A 19,170-nucleotide genomic window follows, 5' to 3' on the forward strand; every position below is an offset into this window, starting at 1 on the left:
TGGAGTACACGTTGGCAAAAAAGCAGCCTGATGGCCAATAACTGTCCAAAAGCGTCGATTATTGTACAGGCCCTAAGTCAGCTTGGAGGATACGTATTGCAATTTGCAAATGACAGTTAAGTTTGAGGCATGAAAGAAACTGGCAAGCAAAATGCATTAAAAGTGGTCAAACTTCAGTGACGATATCCTGGAAAGTGACAAAATACCCAGTGCTCCCATTTGAAAAAAAAAACCAACATCTGCTTGAAAAATCTACCAAAAATATTAATGAATAGATGATGCAAAGTTCTATGTACTTTTTAATATTTGTATGCAACAAGAATATGTATATGGAGATAAACAAAAGTTAAAACAACATGTGAATAGTTGCAGGTATTAGATCAGACAAACAGTACAACCTGCAACTATTCAAGTGTCGATTTCACTTTTCTTTTAATCTCCGTGCATAATTGTTTGTTGCATCGTAAATTCGAGACGAACATAAAAATTTGCATCATTTATGAAAGAATCAAGATGACCAAGAAGAGGATCGAATTGTTGAGCTAATCTAAAAAATTTGCGAAAATAAAACCTATCAATTTGTCAAATTCACCAATTGTTCCTAACAAGTATTCTATTGTTACCAAACAAAGCTTTGCACTCTAGGTTTTAGTCCTACATGACAATTTTGAAAATGTAAATTGCATGAAATAAACATGGAAAGTAAAGAAGCTTAGGAACATGATGATTTTTAAAGTACTTGGGATTGTTTTCTTCGCTTTAGTTTGTATATGTATTTTGAAGTACTTGCCACTGTTTTCAGCATTCTAATACATCCATTTTGCCAATAATTGTAACACTTCATGTTTTACTAACAGGAATACCTGACAGGAACTCTAGACACCTTTTGAAGCTTCAAATCTATGAGTGGGTGTCATCTCTACCTTGAGCCAAGATTGTGGAATCTAATAGCCCATGATCGCCAACTTATTGTATTGTTAGTTATACTATATAGCGTACCCGTGCGTTGCTACGGGACAACTAAACTTTTATACTAAAAACACAAAGTTCGCACTATGAAATTAAACAGACATTTAAATGATATTTAATCCAAAAGACAAAGTTCATAAAATTAATACAACCATGAACAAACTATTAGTATCTACAATTAGTAACTCAATGAGATATAGGTAATTATTTATCTCGATACAAAATACTTGCAATGAACAAACTATAATTCTAGCAATACTATAATGAGACCATCATAAGTCAAAATTTACAAAAAAAAAAAAAGCTACTCACCATTCAGGACTACGTACATTCACTGCGGCCATATACTGCAAGTTAAATCTAAGAGATTGCCTGGCATACATCAACATAATGAAGACATCATCTTTCTTAGAGAGTGTATCAATCTGAGTCAGGCAAAAATTGCTGCATGTTACAATGAGTCAGCGCCCAACAGGTATGTTTCCATTATGGGGCGGCGACACCGACTTTGCATTACATAACTAAACCAAAATGAGCATGGCAAAAATTGCAAGACATTACTGAAGGGATCAAGCCCCTACACCAAATGTGTTCTCGTGCTGATAGCTAGTCTGAGTTGTGTTGCAAGTAGCAATAAAATGGAATGTTCTCGTGTTCAAAAAATAAAATATGCAAAATATACATGCAATAAAGAAAAGGTTTTCAATCTGAGCCGATTACTAAACCTTTTCAAATCAAGTGGTAATATATGCTTTAAAATCTAATTTGAAATGCATAAATTGCAAGAACTGCAATAACTTTCCTTTTTTTACAGTCAGTACTATCATCCTTATCGACCATGGTGAGCACTTGAACTCTCTGATCCAATTTTCTTGACAAGCTTCTCAGCATCTACATTGTACACATCTACATTGTACACAGCCTTCAACTCACTTTCTTTAGTTACCTGCTCACACTTGGGCAACATCTGACCAACACCAGATTGCTCGACCTTCCCAGTGCCAGCATGGTTGGTTCCTATACAGATTGTCTCACCATTCCCCTGACCCTGAGTGATCCTCGCCTCTACAACAATAGCTCTACAATATTTATTGGACCATATACAGATTAATAGAGTGGTCCCTCTCAATCTTACTCTCTTCTCTCATCTCTTCCTCCATTGCTTCCAAAGATTAACTTCCCTCCATTGATATGGGGAGGAATAACTCCCAGGACCATGGCTATCAGCAACGTATCCACAAACTTTCAGTAAGAAAGGAGATGGAAAAACACAAAGCAAGTGCTTGACTGCTGATCCTTAGGTAGTAAGAAAGGAAGCACCGATTCTCATGACAAATTAAGTGTTGTCATGTATTGTTAATCACGTGGATTATCATGATACTGTAACAGGGCTTTCTAATAATAAGGTTCATCTACTACCTCTCAGGTTTGCAGATTACATCTAAAGAGAAGGGGTGACATACCTGTTGGGCGCTCGTCGCTGTCGAGGTGCGGCCGTCCTGCAGCAGCAGCAACAACAACGAGAGCATCCAGAGGCGGCGCGTGGATTGATGAAGCAGGAGCAGTTCAGCGGCGTCGGTAGGTTAGTTCGTGGAGGCGGCAGAGTGTCCAGCGTCGAGGCGGCGGCGCGTCCGGCGGCGGTGGGCGGTGGCAGCAGCTAGAGCGTCCTGCAGCGTCGAGGCAGCAGCGCGTACAGCCATCCAACGGCGTCTTGTACGGCAGCGGCGTGTCCGGAGGTGGGGGTAGGCTGATGGTGGCGTCACGTCTGGGGGCAGCCCGTCCGGTGGTGGAGTTCGGACGGCCCGTCCTCCGGCGGTAGGGGTAGGCCAACTATGGTGGGGGCCAAAGGGTGAGGAGATTTGGAGCGTGACTTCGGGATAGAGAAAACCACGGCCGAGCAGCAATTTTTTCGGTCGGGCGGCGGAAGACGAAGAGATGCAGGGGGCAGGGGCAGAGTTTCTCGAGGCCAGCTGAGCGCGGCATGGGAGGAGGAGGTGCGAGCGGGCACAGCGAGCCACCTGCGAGTGCGGGCAGCGGGTGCGTGTGGGCGCGGCGAGCAGGCGCACGTTCGTGCGGCGGCGCGAGCAGGGAGGCTATCGCGAGCGCGTGCGGCGGCACGAGCAGGAGGGCGAGTCAGGTTCGCACGAGGAGGAGGTGGTAGACGGACGAAAGCAAAAGTTAGGCAAAAAAATGTCCACTCTTTAGTCTTTTCAGTTGTAGTAGTATAGGAGACTAGACAAGTCTTTTATCCTACATTCCTACTTTGATACGCTATATCACTTCTTGAACCAAACTTCCTTAGGTAATCCCAACATCTGGAGAACGGACCATTCATATTTTAAATCTATAGGTACCAACCTTTATATTGCAACTTTATATCAACTATTAAGACCTATGGTGTCAGTGTATGTTAAATTTCTTTGAACGTTCATATCGTCTATCTTAGGACTTATATTTTATTATCATTATGCGTTAATTTTGTAATCTCAAACAACTCGGTTCTCATCCTTCAACCTATGTTATTCACTTGTAAAGTTTAAACATCTCAATTCTGCTTTGTGCTTTCATATCGTATCCACAACAAATTGTGCTTTGCCAAAAAACAAAAAAAAAAAAAAAGTGGTGCCACCTCACGCCCCCCTCTGCTTGCTCCGATTACTATAGGCAACAGCACATCCTACAGTGTTGCAAGTCTGAAAGACTTGTGCTGTGCAACTCAACTCAGCATCGCGCACAACCAACAGATAGCGCAACATATAGAAGAACAGGATCACAACAACATATTCACACTGAACACCTGAGTTTATTCATTACAGAGAGGTTATTTGTTCAGTTTTTGTGTTTACATCCATCTAAGAGAATGATAAACATCAGGATTTCAACAATATAGCCACACACTTAAAGATGCTACAAGTTACAGATTTGACGAAGAGGAATGCTTAGCTAGGCAGCTAACAGGCAGAAGTTGCAGATCATGGCAGACCCATAGTGAAGCAAATTACAGAATCCTAAACAATAGAAACACCCCTACAAAGCTGCCGTGCGTACTGCAGAAATTGCACCGAACAAATGCTGACAAACATGCGAAAACAATCGAATCAACAAGAAGAAGCATCTAAGAGATTGCAGCCACAATCTTAGTTGTCCACAACAAGCTTCCGCCTCTTGTAATTAACCATCACCTCACCCTTGATGCCAACCACCATGGCATTCCAGTCGTTCTCTGGGAACGGCGACACCAGCTCAAACTCAAAGTTCCTCAGTAGATGCGTCCAGATCGCCTTGATCTGCAGGTAGGCGAAGGGCTCACCGAGGCACCCATGCCTGCCGCCACCAAAGGAGATGTATGAGAAGGCGCCTGCAGCCTTGTCCTCCTCCCTACCAGGACCAAAGCGGTCAGGGTCATATGAGTCAGGGTTCTTGTAGATGTGGGGCAGCCTGTTGGCAAAGGATGGCGATGTCGCGACAATGTGGCCCTTGGGGATGTCATACTCTTTGCCTTCCTTTGTTGTCACGGTGAAGTCACTGTGTGATTGGCGAAGCAACATGATTAGCGGCGGGTGGAGACGAAGGGCCTCCTTGATGCAGCGGTAGAGGACATCCATCTCTGCCAGGATGTCATGATCAATCTTGTCACCATGACGTTTCATGACATCCTTCTGCTCCTCTACAGCTTCTGCAAAGTACTGCTTGAACCGAAGCATGTACGCGCCGGTCCAGGTTGAGGTGATTGAGCTGGTGTGCTGTCCAGCAAAGAGTGCTGCGATAAGTAGCCCGGTTACCTCACCCTCAGTGGTGGGGCGCCCATTCTTGTACTTGGAATCAATGAAGCACTGCAGCATGTCTTCCTCAGATTGTCCAGAGGCCTTGCGGGACTTGATGATGGTGGCAAAGATTTCTGCCAAACGTGCCCGTGCCTTGTCACGGCGCTTATGTGCAGGGATTGGGAGGTATGGGAAGAGGACACTGATTGGCTGCATCCCATTGTCAAGGTCATGGAAGAGAGCAGAAACATCGTCGAACAGCTTTTCTCGCACCTCCCTTCCCAGCAAGCACCGGCTAGCTGTCAGTATGATGAGGTGCTCCAACTCGTACTTCAAATCAACAGTGCCACTTTCTCCCCACTTTGAGAAGTACTCCTGCAGGAAAGGTTGGGGTTGTGCATGATATTAATTATCCAACATGGATACTTAAATATGATATAAGAAAACAGCAAATTCAGAAAAGTACAAAAATCAGGATGAAAGATGTGATTTAACATTTTATATTGGCTTGCTAATGTTATTACTAATGTGGAGAAAGGTATTGAACCTTATTAGGCCAGATGTACAGAAAATCTGACACAGAGAATTATGAGTAAAGGTGATGAGATTAACAAGCTCCAATGGAGCCAGTGAGATGAAATTGAATTTGCAAGGTAGATGAGGTACTCAAAGCAATTTCTCTTGCACTATGTGTACATCCTGAATGTGTTCCGGAGTTTAGCAATTTATCTTGCCATTTCTGTTGTTTGCAGCCACATAGATTCAATTTGTTTCAGTAACAAGTTTATATGGAATATTTCAAGGCAGTTCTGAACGAAGCTCAAGACCTAAAATTAATACTTAAATCAAGAATCTTAGGACAGGGCCATAAAAATGTTGGTTGTAATATGAAGCCATGCTTTTATAATTGATCTTCACACTGAACTAGATGGAGTACAGCACAATATATCTTAACAGTTCACAAGGATACATAAGTGCAGTTCCTTTTCAGACTTAGGAATTTCAATGTTTTTGATAACAAGATAATATTTTTTAATAGAAAAAACTAATATATTATTCACACCTCAACTTTACAAGAAACTGAAAACTGTGTCCATGTGTCATACCCATTTGTGAGTTAGCAAATAAATATAGCTTGCAGAGATCGGGCGATCTAGTGTTTGTTTGGCAGTGGTGTGGATGTGTGGGGTTTGGGTCTATGTATGACTCTCTTTTTCTTCTATTAATATAATGATACACAGCTCTCCTGCGTGTTCAAGAAAAAAAAGGAATGTTGCCCATTATCTCTATACTATTTTTTATTCACAATGATTATCTCTAAATTGATTGAGTGTCAGAAAGAGTATGAACACAGAAACAGTTCATCAGAACACAGAAAAGAAACTTTAATACACAAAACTAGGAAATATATAAAGAACCAGCAAAGTAGAAGAAAAGAAAATGTCCCACTGGAAAAAAGAAGAGCATGCAAGGCACCTCAAAAGCCTACTACTTAAGGTCTGGAAGCATTAGCAAAAAAAAGGATGAAGATCATGTGACATAGCCACACATTGGTTCCAAAAGTTGCACATTAGTCATAATTTAGCCTCCTTTCCAAAAAGAAAAGGCAACCTGTAACTTTCAGAATCGACTAGACAGTCCAATGAAGAAAAATATGCTGGGCTCAAATGAATTTAGACAAAAATATAACACCATGTTTACAGTCTTAGGAAATGGAAACTAAGAGATATAGTATCACAGATGTTATGTTAAGTCCTCATCACTAAACTGTCCACGAAAGATATATATCACACCTGTAACTTACCAAAAATAGTCGAGAAGCACCAAACCAACAACCTTAAGTAGAAATGCTCAGAAAATAATCATGAACGAAAACACATAAAGTGTGCAACTATCATACTGCAAACCCTATCCCCCAAGTACTAAATTACGCCTAATGTGTCCACAGTTACAGATCCACAAATCCAAACATACCAAGAACAAGCATCACATCACAATTACTGAATCGCCGTCACATCAAATCCAAATACATTCAGAGACTTATAACAGATCTTAAGACAGAGCAAGTAAGTGAATCCTCACCTCAGCCTCAGCAACCATCTGGTCAACATAGCTACGAAGCTTATTAGCCCGTAACGCCTCGGTAAAGAACCTGAACTGCTCCTGCCTAACAGAGTAATCCACATCAAAGACGACGCCAGGGCCAAAAGTGGGGACGTTGAACCTGTACACCTCCTGCTGGCTCATCTCGGCCTCGTTGCCCTTGAAGAAGTGCGCCGACACCTCGGGCCCGATGAGGAACGTGATCCTGCGGGTGATGATGGGCACCGTGAACACGCTCCCCAGCGCCGCGTACTGCTCCCGGATCATCGGGATCGGCCCCCGCATGAACTTCACCAGCCCGCCCACCACCGGCGCCCCCGGGATCGTCGGCGGCAGCCGCTTCTTGCCGCCGCCCGAGCGGAAGCTCAGGAGGAGCTTGAGGAAGATGACGGTGGCTACCACCAGCGCCAGGCCCGCCATGAGCCGCTGCTGCTGCGGGATGTCGGCGAGATCCATCGTCTGATTTCACGGGAAAAGAACGGCATTGCCGTGGGTTAGGATCAGATCGCGGGCAGTGGCAGACTGGATCAGATCAAATGGAGGCTGTAAACCTCGTTTGTATCGAAAGAGATTCTTTTTTTGTTCAATCAAAAGAAACGCTGAAGAATGGCAGGCGGCACTACAAGAGAGGAGAATTGAAAGGGAGATCCTGGGCGGCCGGCGCCGCAGAAATCAAATCATCGGTGCTGGGGGGAAAGATGTTACCTTTAGCTTTTCCGTATTCCGATTCGTCGGGACGGGGGGGGCGGCGATGCGGGGGGGAGTGTGGAGTCCCGGGTGTGTTTATATAGGTGTGCCACTGCCAAGTGCCAAGTGGAGGAGAGGAGAGATCCCTCCCGTGGTTGGGGGAGGAGGAGTGGATGGATTAACAATGGCGGATGGGAGGTTTACGGGGGGCGGAAACAGGGGCGGGCGGGCGGAAGAGATTGGAAGGCAAGCAGGCACGCCGCCGGCGCCGCTGCTATACCGCTAGAGGAGAGAGAGAGCTCCTGGGGCCCACCTGTTGTCGCATGCTCGCGCACACGTGGGACGCACATGTGTGGGGCGTGGCCGTGTGGGGGCGATTGATGTGTGGTGGTGTGTCTAGGACTCGAGGTGCTCGTCAAATCCATCGTTTAGGCCTTGTTTAGTTTCTAGAAAATTTTGCAAAATTTTTCAGATTCCCCGTCACATCGAATCTTTAGACGCATGTATGGAGTATTTAATATAGACGAAAATAAAAATTAATTACACAGTTTGGTCGAAATTGACGAGTCGAATCTTTTGAGTCTAATTAGTCCATGATTGGACAATATTTATCAAATACAAACGAAAATGCTACAGTATCGATTTTGCAAAATTTTTTGAAACTAAACAAGGCCTTAGATGCCAAATCTCTCGCCAAATCACGTATTGGTGCTGCTTCAATCAATTATTCTTTACAAGAATCTTTATGTGTTGCTAGCCTTTTGGTTTGTCTAAACCATTATGGTACTGTTCGCTGATTTGTTGTGAGAAAAAAATAATACTAAATAGGTGACATATTCGGTAGATAGACCAAGCGAACAGAACTATATCTGTGCTTTAATCTAATATATGCAAATTGTATGATTAGATTTATGAAAAGAAACAGTCAAGAAGTGTAATGGTGGATGCAAAATGTCCTACAAATGATGAACCGGCTGTTTTTTTCCTAAAGTATAAACTAATTTAATTAAAGACTTACTAATGGAGTACTTTCTCTATCTCAAATTTAAAATGTTTTGGCATTGCTAAATTCATAGTTTTTATTATGGCCTTGTTTAGTTCCCAAAAATTTTGCAAAATTTTTTAGATTCTCCGTCACATCAAATCTTTAGACGTATGCATGGAGTATTAAATATAGATGAAAATAAAAACTAATTGCACAGTTTGGTCAAAATTGACGAGACGAATCTTTTGAGCCTAATTAGTCCATAATTGGACAATATTTGTCAAATACAAACGAAAGTGTTACTATTTCTATTTTGCAAATTTTTTAGAACTAAACAAGGCCTATGTATTTAGATAAAAAGTTATAAATCTAGAAAAGTCAAAATGTCTTATAAGGGCCTGTTTAGATTGGAGATGAAAATTTTTTAGGTGTCACATCGGATGTGTCGGAAGGATGTCGGGAGGGGTTTTTAGAAACTAATAAAAAAACAAATTACATAGCTCGTCAGGAAACTGTAAGACAAATTTATTAAGCATAATTAATCTGTCATTAGCATATGTGGGTTACTGTAGCACTTAAGGCTAATTATGGAGTAACTAGCCTTAAAAGATTCGTCTCGTGATTCTCAACTAAACTGTGTAATTATTTTATTTTTTTATCTACATTTAATGTTCCATGCATGTGTCCAAAGATTCGATGGGACGGATGAAAAATTTTTGGGTGGGGAACTAAACAGGGCCTAAGTTAGAACAAAGAAAGTACATGTTTATTTAACAACCAAACAAAAGACCTCCTTATCTATACAAGGATTTATGTCATTTCACACTGAGCATAGGCAATCTTCGTAGAGACAAACATGTTGCTTCTCTAGAAAAAAAGTTCTTAGCCCCTTTTGTCTAGAGTCTGGACCTAGAGAAGCAACATACTTTGAGCTCCATCCTAAAAACGTCATAGGTCATAGCTCCATCCTGAATTTCGCCTGGAACTAACCTATGACGTTTTCGGGATGGAGCTCTGCGCCGGCCATACTTGGAGCTCGATTCTGGACCCATGGCTGCAAGGACCTTGGCCCCTCCACTTCCCTCAAAAAAAAATCTAGACGCATGGCTTAACTATCTGATTTTATTTTGATATTGCGATCGCTTTTACCTCCATTTTGCGTCGTGGTTAGGAAATCGTGCTTTCAGTGTTTCGCTTTATTTTTCAGCAATAGTTTAGTAGATTTTTACAACGAAAGAATAATATTTTCTTCTCTCACAACAATTCAATATTAACAGCAGCATAAACCAAATTTTAGCGAGCTGAACAGAAAAAATAGATGAAGGCTCTACGTTATTTGGCTATGCATGCAATAAACTAAAGCAAAAAAAAATGATGGGCAAGTTCTCACATCATCTACAAAAATGATGGGCAAGTTCTCACATCATCTACAGGCTTCAATTATGAAAGAACACACGAACATCTCCATCATTGAAAACCAAAATAAAATTGGACGGCTTCCACCTCATCACTCAACTGGCACTTGTTTGGTCTGGCACTATGCAACTATGTTTTGGACACATCTGGCTTAGCTCATCCGATCCTTTTTTTTTAAAAAAAAAAGGAAGTAATCACCAACCACTTCCAAGTTCCAAGTAATGAGAGACACATGACCTGATCTTGGCCCCCTATAATACTGCCAGATTCCTAGCAAAATCCAAACGTCCAGCCAATGCAATTCCTCACCATGCATGTTCACAGCACACCACAAAGCTCCAACACATTAACAGTCCACTATAAACACTCCGATCCAGGATTAGCAGGTAAAATACATCTCGGTCGGCTAAAGAGCTGTAAAGCAGAATACCACAGGTGCCAACGGTATGGGCCTCAAAACCAGATGGTGTGTGTTCATGGGTGCACGATCACTTTGTTTGCAGGCAGTATATATATGTTGGAATATGTGGGCTTAGCCCTTAGAAATTCTTATTAATTCCATTCCAAATAATCTCAAATGGTTCTGCTCAAAAAAAAATCTCAAATAGCTATTCATTTAATTATGTATAAATATATAGGTGAGTGGGAGAATTTTAGTCCTATCTGAAGTGTGGAAGTTGCTATGCTTAAACACGGGAGCCGTCTTCACTTTTCAAAGTCTACTATGTGGGTAAAAGGAAACTCCAACGTTCCATAGAAAAAAAGTTGCTATAAGATTTGTGCTGATTTGAGTAAAATGCACCTACGGTCCTCACACTTTTAAGGCCCTCTCATATGGGTCTTTGAACTAAAAGAGCGACTATATAAGTCCCTAAACTATTGTTGCTGTGCATTAAAGGTCCAAAACCTATATACCAGCGCTCACATCTGACGTGGATATGCGACAGTGGCAGCAATACCGTGCTAACTTTCCAAAAAAAAACTCTGTCCCATTTCTTTTTTTCTCATGCCGGGTTGGAGATGCCAACGAGGATGGTTGTGCCTCACTACCCGTGCTGCTCACCTCGCCCCACACGAACCTTCGGGCCAAGTGGACGCCGTGTTGTGGAGCTGCTCTAGGCGGCCACAAGCTTCGCCTCTAGCATCCAAACCAGCCATGGGATAGCATCCGGAAACGTAGTGCCGGTTCTGGCACGTGGAGCTCGTCGCTGGCGCTCACGACCAGGAGTGCTGCCGCCCCACACACCTTAAGGCTTGGCCAACCTTGCGCTCGCCTCCACTTTCTCGCCCTAGCCCTCTCTTCTTCTCCTTCTTGTTGCGGGCACGTTCGCCATGGTCACCGGGCGTGACTTCGCGATCTGCCGCCGCCGTTCCGCTGTAGCCGATTGAGCCACCCCACGCCTCACCAGTAGCACGACCAACTGCAATGTAACGAGGCGCACATGGAGCACCGACGCCACCGGGAAGGAGAAGGATGGAGAGAGAAAAGGGACTTTGGAGTTAGAAATAGAATATGGCACTGAGCAGTGTGGCACGTCCACGTCAGATGTAGGCGCTGACATGGTAAGTTTTGGACCTTTTGGTGCATAGCGGCCGTAGTTTAAAGATCTAGATAGTCGCTTTTTTGTTCAATGACCAATATGGGAAGGTCCTACAAGTCTAAGGAGGTTTTTACTCAAATAAGTTTGTTACGATATGGTATGGAAAATATGTTCAACGATCCAAAGGAGGAAATTCGGTTGAAACTATAATCAGTGACATCTGGCACCACGCGCAGCGGCAGATGATCATTGCCAACACCAAAAGTGCAATTCCATCGGATCCTTGGACCTTGGGGATGACGGCGCGGAGGACGAACATCAACACCTCCAAGTTGACAGCATAGAAGAGCGAGCAGGAGCAAACCGTTATAAAAGATGGGCTACACCTCCACACGTTGGGCAGTATTCGGGCCAGACTTCCTTTCCCCTGCGTACCTGCGGTTGGGCCTGGCCTGGACTGGCAAAACTATTTTCCCATTGGCTTTTTTGGCCCGTCCAATGCTCACAGTCGTTCGATTGAATCAGGGCATTGCTCTAGCTGAATAAAAAATCAGCAACACCTAGCCTCCACGGAAATGGAGTGACAGTTGTAGCTAGAGATGGCAACGGGTACGTACCCGACGGGTAGTGGCCACCCGTACCCGCACCCACGAAATCTAAATTGTACCCGTCGGGTTACCCGTACCCGCACACGGGTAGGAAAATAATTCCATACCCGCACCCGCGGGTAATTTATACCCAACGGGTAACCCGCACCCGCTAGTATACACGAGAATTATATATAAATATCATATATTTACACAAAGAAAATCATACTAAACCTCCAACAAGTTACAAACTAATATTCATATGACAACATTAAATTCATATACATATATATTAGGAGAGTTTAGTTGGATTTAGACCAAATTCATGTGCTATATAGGCTAAAATGAGAAGGGTGGCTAGTTATTTTGACGGGTATTTTTTACCCGCGGGTAGGCGGGTATGGGTAGTACACACCCACACCCGTACCCGCCATACCCGATGGGTATAGGATTTTGCCCAATAACGTACCCACGGGTAGAAAATTCATTCCATACCCGCCTCTTTATCGGGTAAAACCCGTCGGGTACTCAGGTTTCGGGTACCCGTTGCCATCTTGAGTTGTAGCATATAAATCCTAATACACAATCAAACATATAGAAATCTGACAGATTTAGTATACAAAAAATATGTCAACAGATAAATAGCAAAAGTCAAATTATAATTTGGACACATATTAATTAAGCTAATATGTCTGTAAATATAATACATATTTATATACTATTGTTAGCAATGCAAAGAGAAATGCTTATATGTTGTATTTCTACTATTGGGAAGTGAGTTGAAGAACGTGCTATAAGTTGGAGAGTAGATGATGGTCTATAGAATTAATTTTCATCTCCCAACTTATGAATTTATAAGATAAGCTTATATGTGAACATTGGAAAGTTGTGAAATCTTAAATTTCAAGTCAAATAACTGTTGAATATGTTCCAAAGTCAGTTGCACATTATAAAGCCCAACTTCTAACGGAGCGAAGCGGAGGCCCGTTGAAGACGAAGGTTGGGCCGGAGCGATACACCCTATGAGGGTTTCACTAAGATATTCTCTAGTAAGCCGCCGCACTACATTGTAATCCAACTCTTGATAATTGTGAGGAGTGTTTGCTGGCTGACGTCTCTGGTTTTTCCCCTTCGCATTGGAGGGGTTTTCCATGCTAAATCTTGTGTATCCGCTATTGTGGGGGTATAAACCCCTATACCCTCATGGGCCTATATGAGCCGCACCATCAGAAGTGGCTCGGCCCACAGGATGAAGACGTGCGGCGCACGACTGGTCGGCGTGCACCGCAAGGCTACAAGATATTGTACCAAATAGGATACTTTACTTGTAACTCTGTCCCTTCAGGATATATAAGGAGGGGCAGGGGTTCCCTAGAGTATAGACTCATCTCAACACAATTCAATACAATCAGACACAGGACGTAGGTATTACGCCCATACGGCGGCCGAACCTGGATAAAAACCTTGTCCGTGTTGCGTCACCATCAAGTTCGTAGCTTGCGCACCGTCTACCGATAAACTACTACCGTGGGTATACCCCAAGGTAGACTGCTGACTAGCTTTCGTCGACAGTGGCGCGCCAGGTAGGGGGTGTGCGTACAACTCTCCTAGACGAACAAGATGGCCATCATCCCCGACTTCGCGGCCATGGCGGGCGGCTTCACATTCATCGTCGGCTTCAACAACTTCACCGCCATGACCGCAGAGGAGGCGTAGATCCGATCTGTGCCGATCACTTCTTCACCGACGTCGGTTGTGGCTCCAACCACGCTGGCTACGGTTTCGACCACACCAGCAACGTCTTCGACCACGCCGACAACGCGTCGCCGCTTCTCTGCTACAAAGAGAGGCAGATCGACGACACCGACCTGCTCAGGCTATCGACCAAGTTGTTTGGCCTACTTGCTCTGACTACGAGTCGCAATAATAATCGCCGCGAAGAACGGCGCTACGACAACCGCGACCACCGTCATGACAGCAAGTCAAAAAGCTCGAGGGCCAGACAATTCTGTCACCACCGACCAGACTTTCGTCCAAAGATAAGTACACTTTTAATATTTTATTTATTTTTAGCATAATATTTCTTATTATCCTTCAAAGTAATTTTTTGGTTAGCCGACTAGTTTTTTCTCCTACATGAGTTTTCTAGAGTCGGCACTGTCTCCGACTCCTCCCTACACGTGCATGAGATCCGTCCTCTGCGTTCCGAGTGGTCGGCAGTAGCTCTCTGGCGAGGCTGACAATCCTACGCGTGTCTAGGTTCCGCCTTATGCTGATTGTTGGCTAGACCAGAGCTGGTACAAGCTCTAGTATGAATTAACTACTCGTGCTAATTTTATAAAAAAATCTAAAACTTATCTCAGTGCTGATTTTTTATCTAGAGTTTATTTATACATCATGTACTACCTATTCTCTATATTTATTTTTCAGGAGTTTGGCCCAGTCAACAAGGTACGCTCGGGGACTCGTCGACTATTCCCTACGCTGTGCTCGGGGACTGCTCCGACCACCGAGCATGTTTACGTTCCCAACCACGCTCGGGGACTTGTCGATTAGTCTCTACGCTGCGCTCGAAGACTGTGCCGACCACCGAGCACGTTTACGTTACCAACCACGCTCGGGGACTTGTCCACCAGTCCCTACGCCGTGCTCGGGGACTGTGCCGACCACTGAGCATATTTACGTTCCCAACCATGCTCGGAGACTGGTCGATCAGTCTCTATGCCGTGCTCGGAGACTGTGCTGACTACCGATCGTGCTCGTAGACTCACCAATCACTCCCTACGCTGTGCTCGGGATTTGCTTCGATCACTCTCCGACCACAGCTTGGGGACTGCTTTTCTCAGTTACATATGAATTGGACTGGATAATTTTAATTTTTTAGACCTTGCTACAAGGCTCATACTTCGCCTTCCAGCAAGCTCGGGGACTACATCGGTACGATGCATCTAGCGATGCATGTTAGTATCAGAAATTTTAAGATGATTTTCTTTTTAGACCCTGGCACCACATGCCTATGTCACCTACTACCAGGCTCGGGGACTAAGTGGGCACACTTCACTTTACAGTGAATTTGCTTGCTTTTTGAAAGACTATACTTTTCAGAAAAGTAAAGTGGACACACTTCACCAGGAAAGAAATCTTTTTTAATCAAGAGCACCATGCATTCTTCGAACAACCTGCTTCTTCGATGTCAATGTTGATCAACTGTCTTTTGAGTTGGTCAAAATACCGTTGCAACTGTTTGGGCGACTTTCCTACTTATTGAAGACGTCAAGCTTCACTGATCGAAGAAGCTCTAGACGGCGTGTTACATCACAATACATGGTGCTCGGGGACTAGCTGTGGGGGTATAAACTCCTATACCCTCATGGGCCTATATGGGCCGCACCATCAGAAGTGGCTCGGCCCACAGGATGAAGACGTGCGACGCACGACTGGTCGGCGTGCACCGCAAGGCTACAAGATATTGTACCAAATATCTGTCCCTTCAGGATATATAAGGAGGGGCAGGGGTTCCCTAGAGGATAGACTCATCTCAACACAATTCAATACAATCAGACGCATGACGTAGGTATTACGCCCATACGGCGGCCGAACCTGGATAAAAACCTTGTCCGTGTCTTGCGTCACCATTAAGTTCGTAGCTTGCGCACCGTCTACCGATAAACTACTACCGTGGGTATACCCTAAGGTAGACTGCCGACTAGCTTTCGTCGACAGCTATGATTTGATTTTTGTATTCTTCATCGTTTATCCATCGTCATTCACAACAATAACCAAATACATTATGTAGATTCCAATTTCTCTAAAATGAAGGGATCCAAACAGCCCTCAGGTTATTTGGATATTTTTTCCCATTTTCCGGCTAGGTTCGAAAAGCGTGACTTTTGCCTCTGCATTCACAGTACACTGTAGTAGCCTTTGAGCAAGCCAACACCCCCACAATATATAACCACGTGCATCCAAAGACACCAAACATATATCACACTTCACACAGAAGCAGCCGTTTATTCATTGCATTACACTGGTAGACTAGATGACACACGACACGATACGCCATGCAACGGGGACCATGCATGGCTCTACAATCACACACACACACAGAGAGCTAGGGCTAGGCACGTACGTACCCGGCACCGGCATAGCTTGATCACAATCACACACATGCATGCACGTATGTACACACATACGTACGCAATAAACTAAAACCATGCATGCATACTACTCACAACAACACAGCACACTACTACTTGCGAATCAAAAGGAGGCCGGCTGCATATGCATGCAATGCATGTTTTGGAACACATGCATCTGCATATCACATGGTCATGGTTGGGACGAAAGGTGGTCTGACTCTGACGGCGAGGCCGCAGTAGCCCCCTGCTGCCGCTGCTGCTGGGCTGCCGGCGGCGGCGGGGACTTGTTGCCTCTTCAACTTGATGTAGCCGCCGTCGCCCCACTTGGTCCCCCACGAGTTCTTGACGATCCAGTACTTCTCCCCGGTGGCCGCGTCCTCCCCGTACCCAACCACGGCGACGGCGTGGTTGAACCTGCTGCCGCACCGCCCTCGGTACACGCCTTGCCCCCTGAAGTGGTGGAAGTCCGGGTGGCCGGCCCTGATCGCGACGACGGCCACCACCGGCTGCTCCTGCTGCTGCCGGCCGGCCACCACCGCGTTCATCAGCGCCGCCTCGTCGTTCACAAACACACCGCCGCCATGAACTGTCGTCTTTCCCGACCCAGTGGTGATCGTCTCCTTGACGACGGGGTAGCAACGGCGGCGGCAACGGCGGACGCAACGCTTGCGGTGGCCAAGGCCAACTACTCCTCTTTTGCCAGTGATGATGCAACGGCGGACACAACGGCGGACGCAACGGCGGCCGTGGCCGCCATGGCCACCGCTCACGGTGTCAAAGTCACCGCCATCATCGCCATCACTGTCGTCGTCTCCGTCGCCGCCGTCGTTGCTGTCGCCGTCGTCGTCGAAGCCGTCGTCCAGCGCTAGCGTGGCCGTGGTGTACATGGCCATGAACTCGTCGGTGGTGAGGTCGGTGTACTCCGTCTCACCGAGCTCGTACGAGGGGTCCTCGCCGTTCCTCGCCAGGATGTACCGCATGTTGCCGGCGTACACCTGGAAACGGTGGCGCTCCTCCGAAGCCGTCGCGTAGCTTCGGTTGTACTCTACCTTCCAGCGTTGGAACCGCTCCATCATCTGATCATCAGTAGCACTGTCGAAGCTGCTGCTGTCGTCGACGTAGCCGCCGCCGCCGCCAACCAGCTGAACCGTCGTCGGTGAGCAGCTGCCGGCGCCGAGGGAGACAGCGAGGAGGACAACGACGAGGAGGCATGGTAGGGAGTTGTTATTCATGGGAAGGAGCGAGCACGTCGTCGCCATGGTTCAGTACTCTTCGATCAGATCACTAATGGTGGCGTGTAGTGTTGAGCTTTGAGATGTGACCTGCTGGTGCTAGGCAATCCACGTTTATATAGAGCGGGGCTGGACATACGATCACTGATGATATGTTAAATCGTACTTTTTCTAGCTGCCAGTAGTTTTAGTCATGGCTCGCCATGGCCCATGCTTAGGCCTTGTTTAGTTCACCACAAAAACCAAAAACTTTTCAAAATTTTCCGTCATATCGAATCTTGCGGCATATGCATATGGAGCATTAAATATAGATAAAAACAAAAACTAATTGTACAATTTATCTATAAATCGCGAGATAAAATTTTTAAATCTAGTTACTCTATTTATTAAACAATGTTTGTCAAATAAAAACAAAATTACTATAGTGTCGAAATCTAAAAACTTTTTGGATCTAAACAAAGCCTTAATGGGAGAGGATGACGACGACGTACGGAGAACTATCCAATTTCCTGACATGATGATTTCCTTAAGGCCAAGAGACGGTAGATGTGGTGCAGTACGGTAGATGTGGTGCAGTAGTTCTCCGACGATGCCTTCAGAAGGACTTTGACATCCGCAGATGACAACAACGTTGGAAGAACAAGAGGAGGTCTTTCGACACCAACTTGCTTCGGCAAACATGATCTTCGACGATGCCTTCATGAAGGCAGATGACACGGTTGTGCCAACCAAGTAGAGTTTTCACCCAAATATTGTGCTAACCCTAGAAGGCCGCAGCTGCCGACCTCCACGCCGACCATGGGAGGACAGCCGTGGAAGCCGGCTGCCACAGGTGCAGCCCAACCGGGGGAGGTTGGCTCTTAAAGCCATGCCCCGTATGAGGCCATAGGGACCATACACCCCACCGCCCTAGGCCAGCGGGTCCACTCCCGACATGGCCAGGCTATGCTGGCAAGGAGAACTGGCAAGAGGAGTCGTGACCCCCAAGGCCGCAACCCCTCTTGCAGTCGGCCATGGCCGCCCAGACGCTACCGCCATCGCCCAAGAGACTATAGGACGCGCAACGCACCCATGCTAGACCGCACCATCTGCTCGAATGTGACAGACACCCTTCCCTTGTGTGAAACTGCAGATCAAGGAGGGAGTGGCTAGGTCTGGCCATAGGGGGCCGGATCTACCACGTTGGGCGACCGACCTGCCAGAAAAGCTAGGGTAGAGGGGGCGGAGGAGGGACAGGGGTAGAGAAGGGAGGGAGCAGGCTGCAGCGGCTACCTGTTTTGGGGCCACTACGGGCCGCCGCCGCCACACACTGGAGGACGATGATCGCGGCCAGAGGAAGGGTGTGGGGAGGAGTGTTGGGTGGCACCTGCAAGCCCCTAAGTCGGCCGAAGGAGCGCTCAGGGGTGACTTGTGCGATTTCTTTTTTGACGTCCTAGTCTACGAGTACTACTCTTCGCCCAATTCTAAGAGGATGCGCCAAACATAACATCAGGTTCATATAAAAAAGAGGAAAAATTATCTCATTGTTGGACGCCATCAATAAAAAGGTGGAAAACACTACTCTTTCTGATAACGAAATAAATATGAAACACTATCTCAAGGAAAAGATTGCTTCTCTTATTGCGAGAAGAAGAGATGAAGTGGTGTGAAAGGGTGAAGGTTAAAAATCTTCTTGAAGGTGATTATAATACCCGTTTCTTTCATTTAGTGGCTAATGGCAAACATCGCAAACAAACACATCTTCAAA

The 19,170-nt window shown here is 45.5% G+C and overlaps 2 protein-coding genes across 2 annotated transcripts; both read right to left on the reverse strand.

The window, feature by feature from the left end:
- LOC8074834 (obtusifoliol 14-alpha demethylase) lies at positions 3,751-7,806 on the reverse strand. The gene is made up of 3 exons (XM_002442708.2): positions 7,542-7,806; positions 6,816-7,295; positions 3,751-5,108 (listed from the first exon to the last, which is right to left on the reverse strand). The coding sequence occupies exons 2-3, from the start codon at positions 7,290-7,292 to the stop codon at positions 4,107-4,109; spliced, it is 1,479 nt and encodes a 492-aa protein (XP_002442753.1). The 5' UTR covers positions 7,293-7,295; positions 7,542-7,806; the 3' UTR covers positions 3,751-4,106.
- On the reverse strand, positions 16,374-17,450 carry LOC8067162 (fruit bromelain). The gene has a single exon (XM_002442709.2). The coding sequence runs from the start codon at positions 17,448-17,450 to the stop codon at positions 16,374-16,376; it is 1,077 nt and encodes a 358-aa protein (XP_002442754.1).

This window comes from Sorghum bicolor, chromosome 8 (assembly GCF_000003195.3).
Source record: "Sorghum bicolor cultivar BTx623 chromosome 8, Sorghum_bicolor_NCBIv3, whole genome shotgun sequence".
NCBI classification, from domain to species: domain Eukaryota; kingdom Viridiplantae; phylum Streptophyta; class Magnoliopsida; order Poales; family Poaceae; genus Sorghum; species Sorghum bicolor.

What these genes read in the sequence shown, in the direction of transcription:
- LOC8067162 (XM_002442709.2), bottom strand. Translation starts at nt 17,450, where the DNA reads ATGGCGACGACGTGCTCGCTCCTTCCCATGAATAACAACTCCCTACCA.
- LOC8074834 (XM_002442708.2), bottom strand. Translation starts at nt 7,292, where the DNA reads ATGGATCTCGCCGACATCCCGCAGCAGCAGCGGCTCATGGCGGGCCTG. An exon ending in AGATGGTTGCTGAGGCTGAG is followed by an intron (nt 5,109 to 6,815) that starts GTGAGGATTCAC and finishes CCTTTCCTGCAG; the next exon opens with GAGTACTTCTCAAAGTGGGG.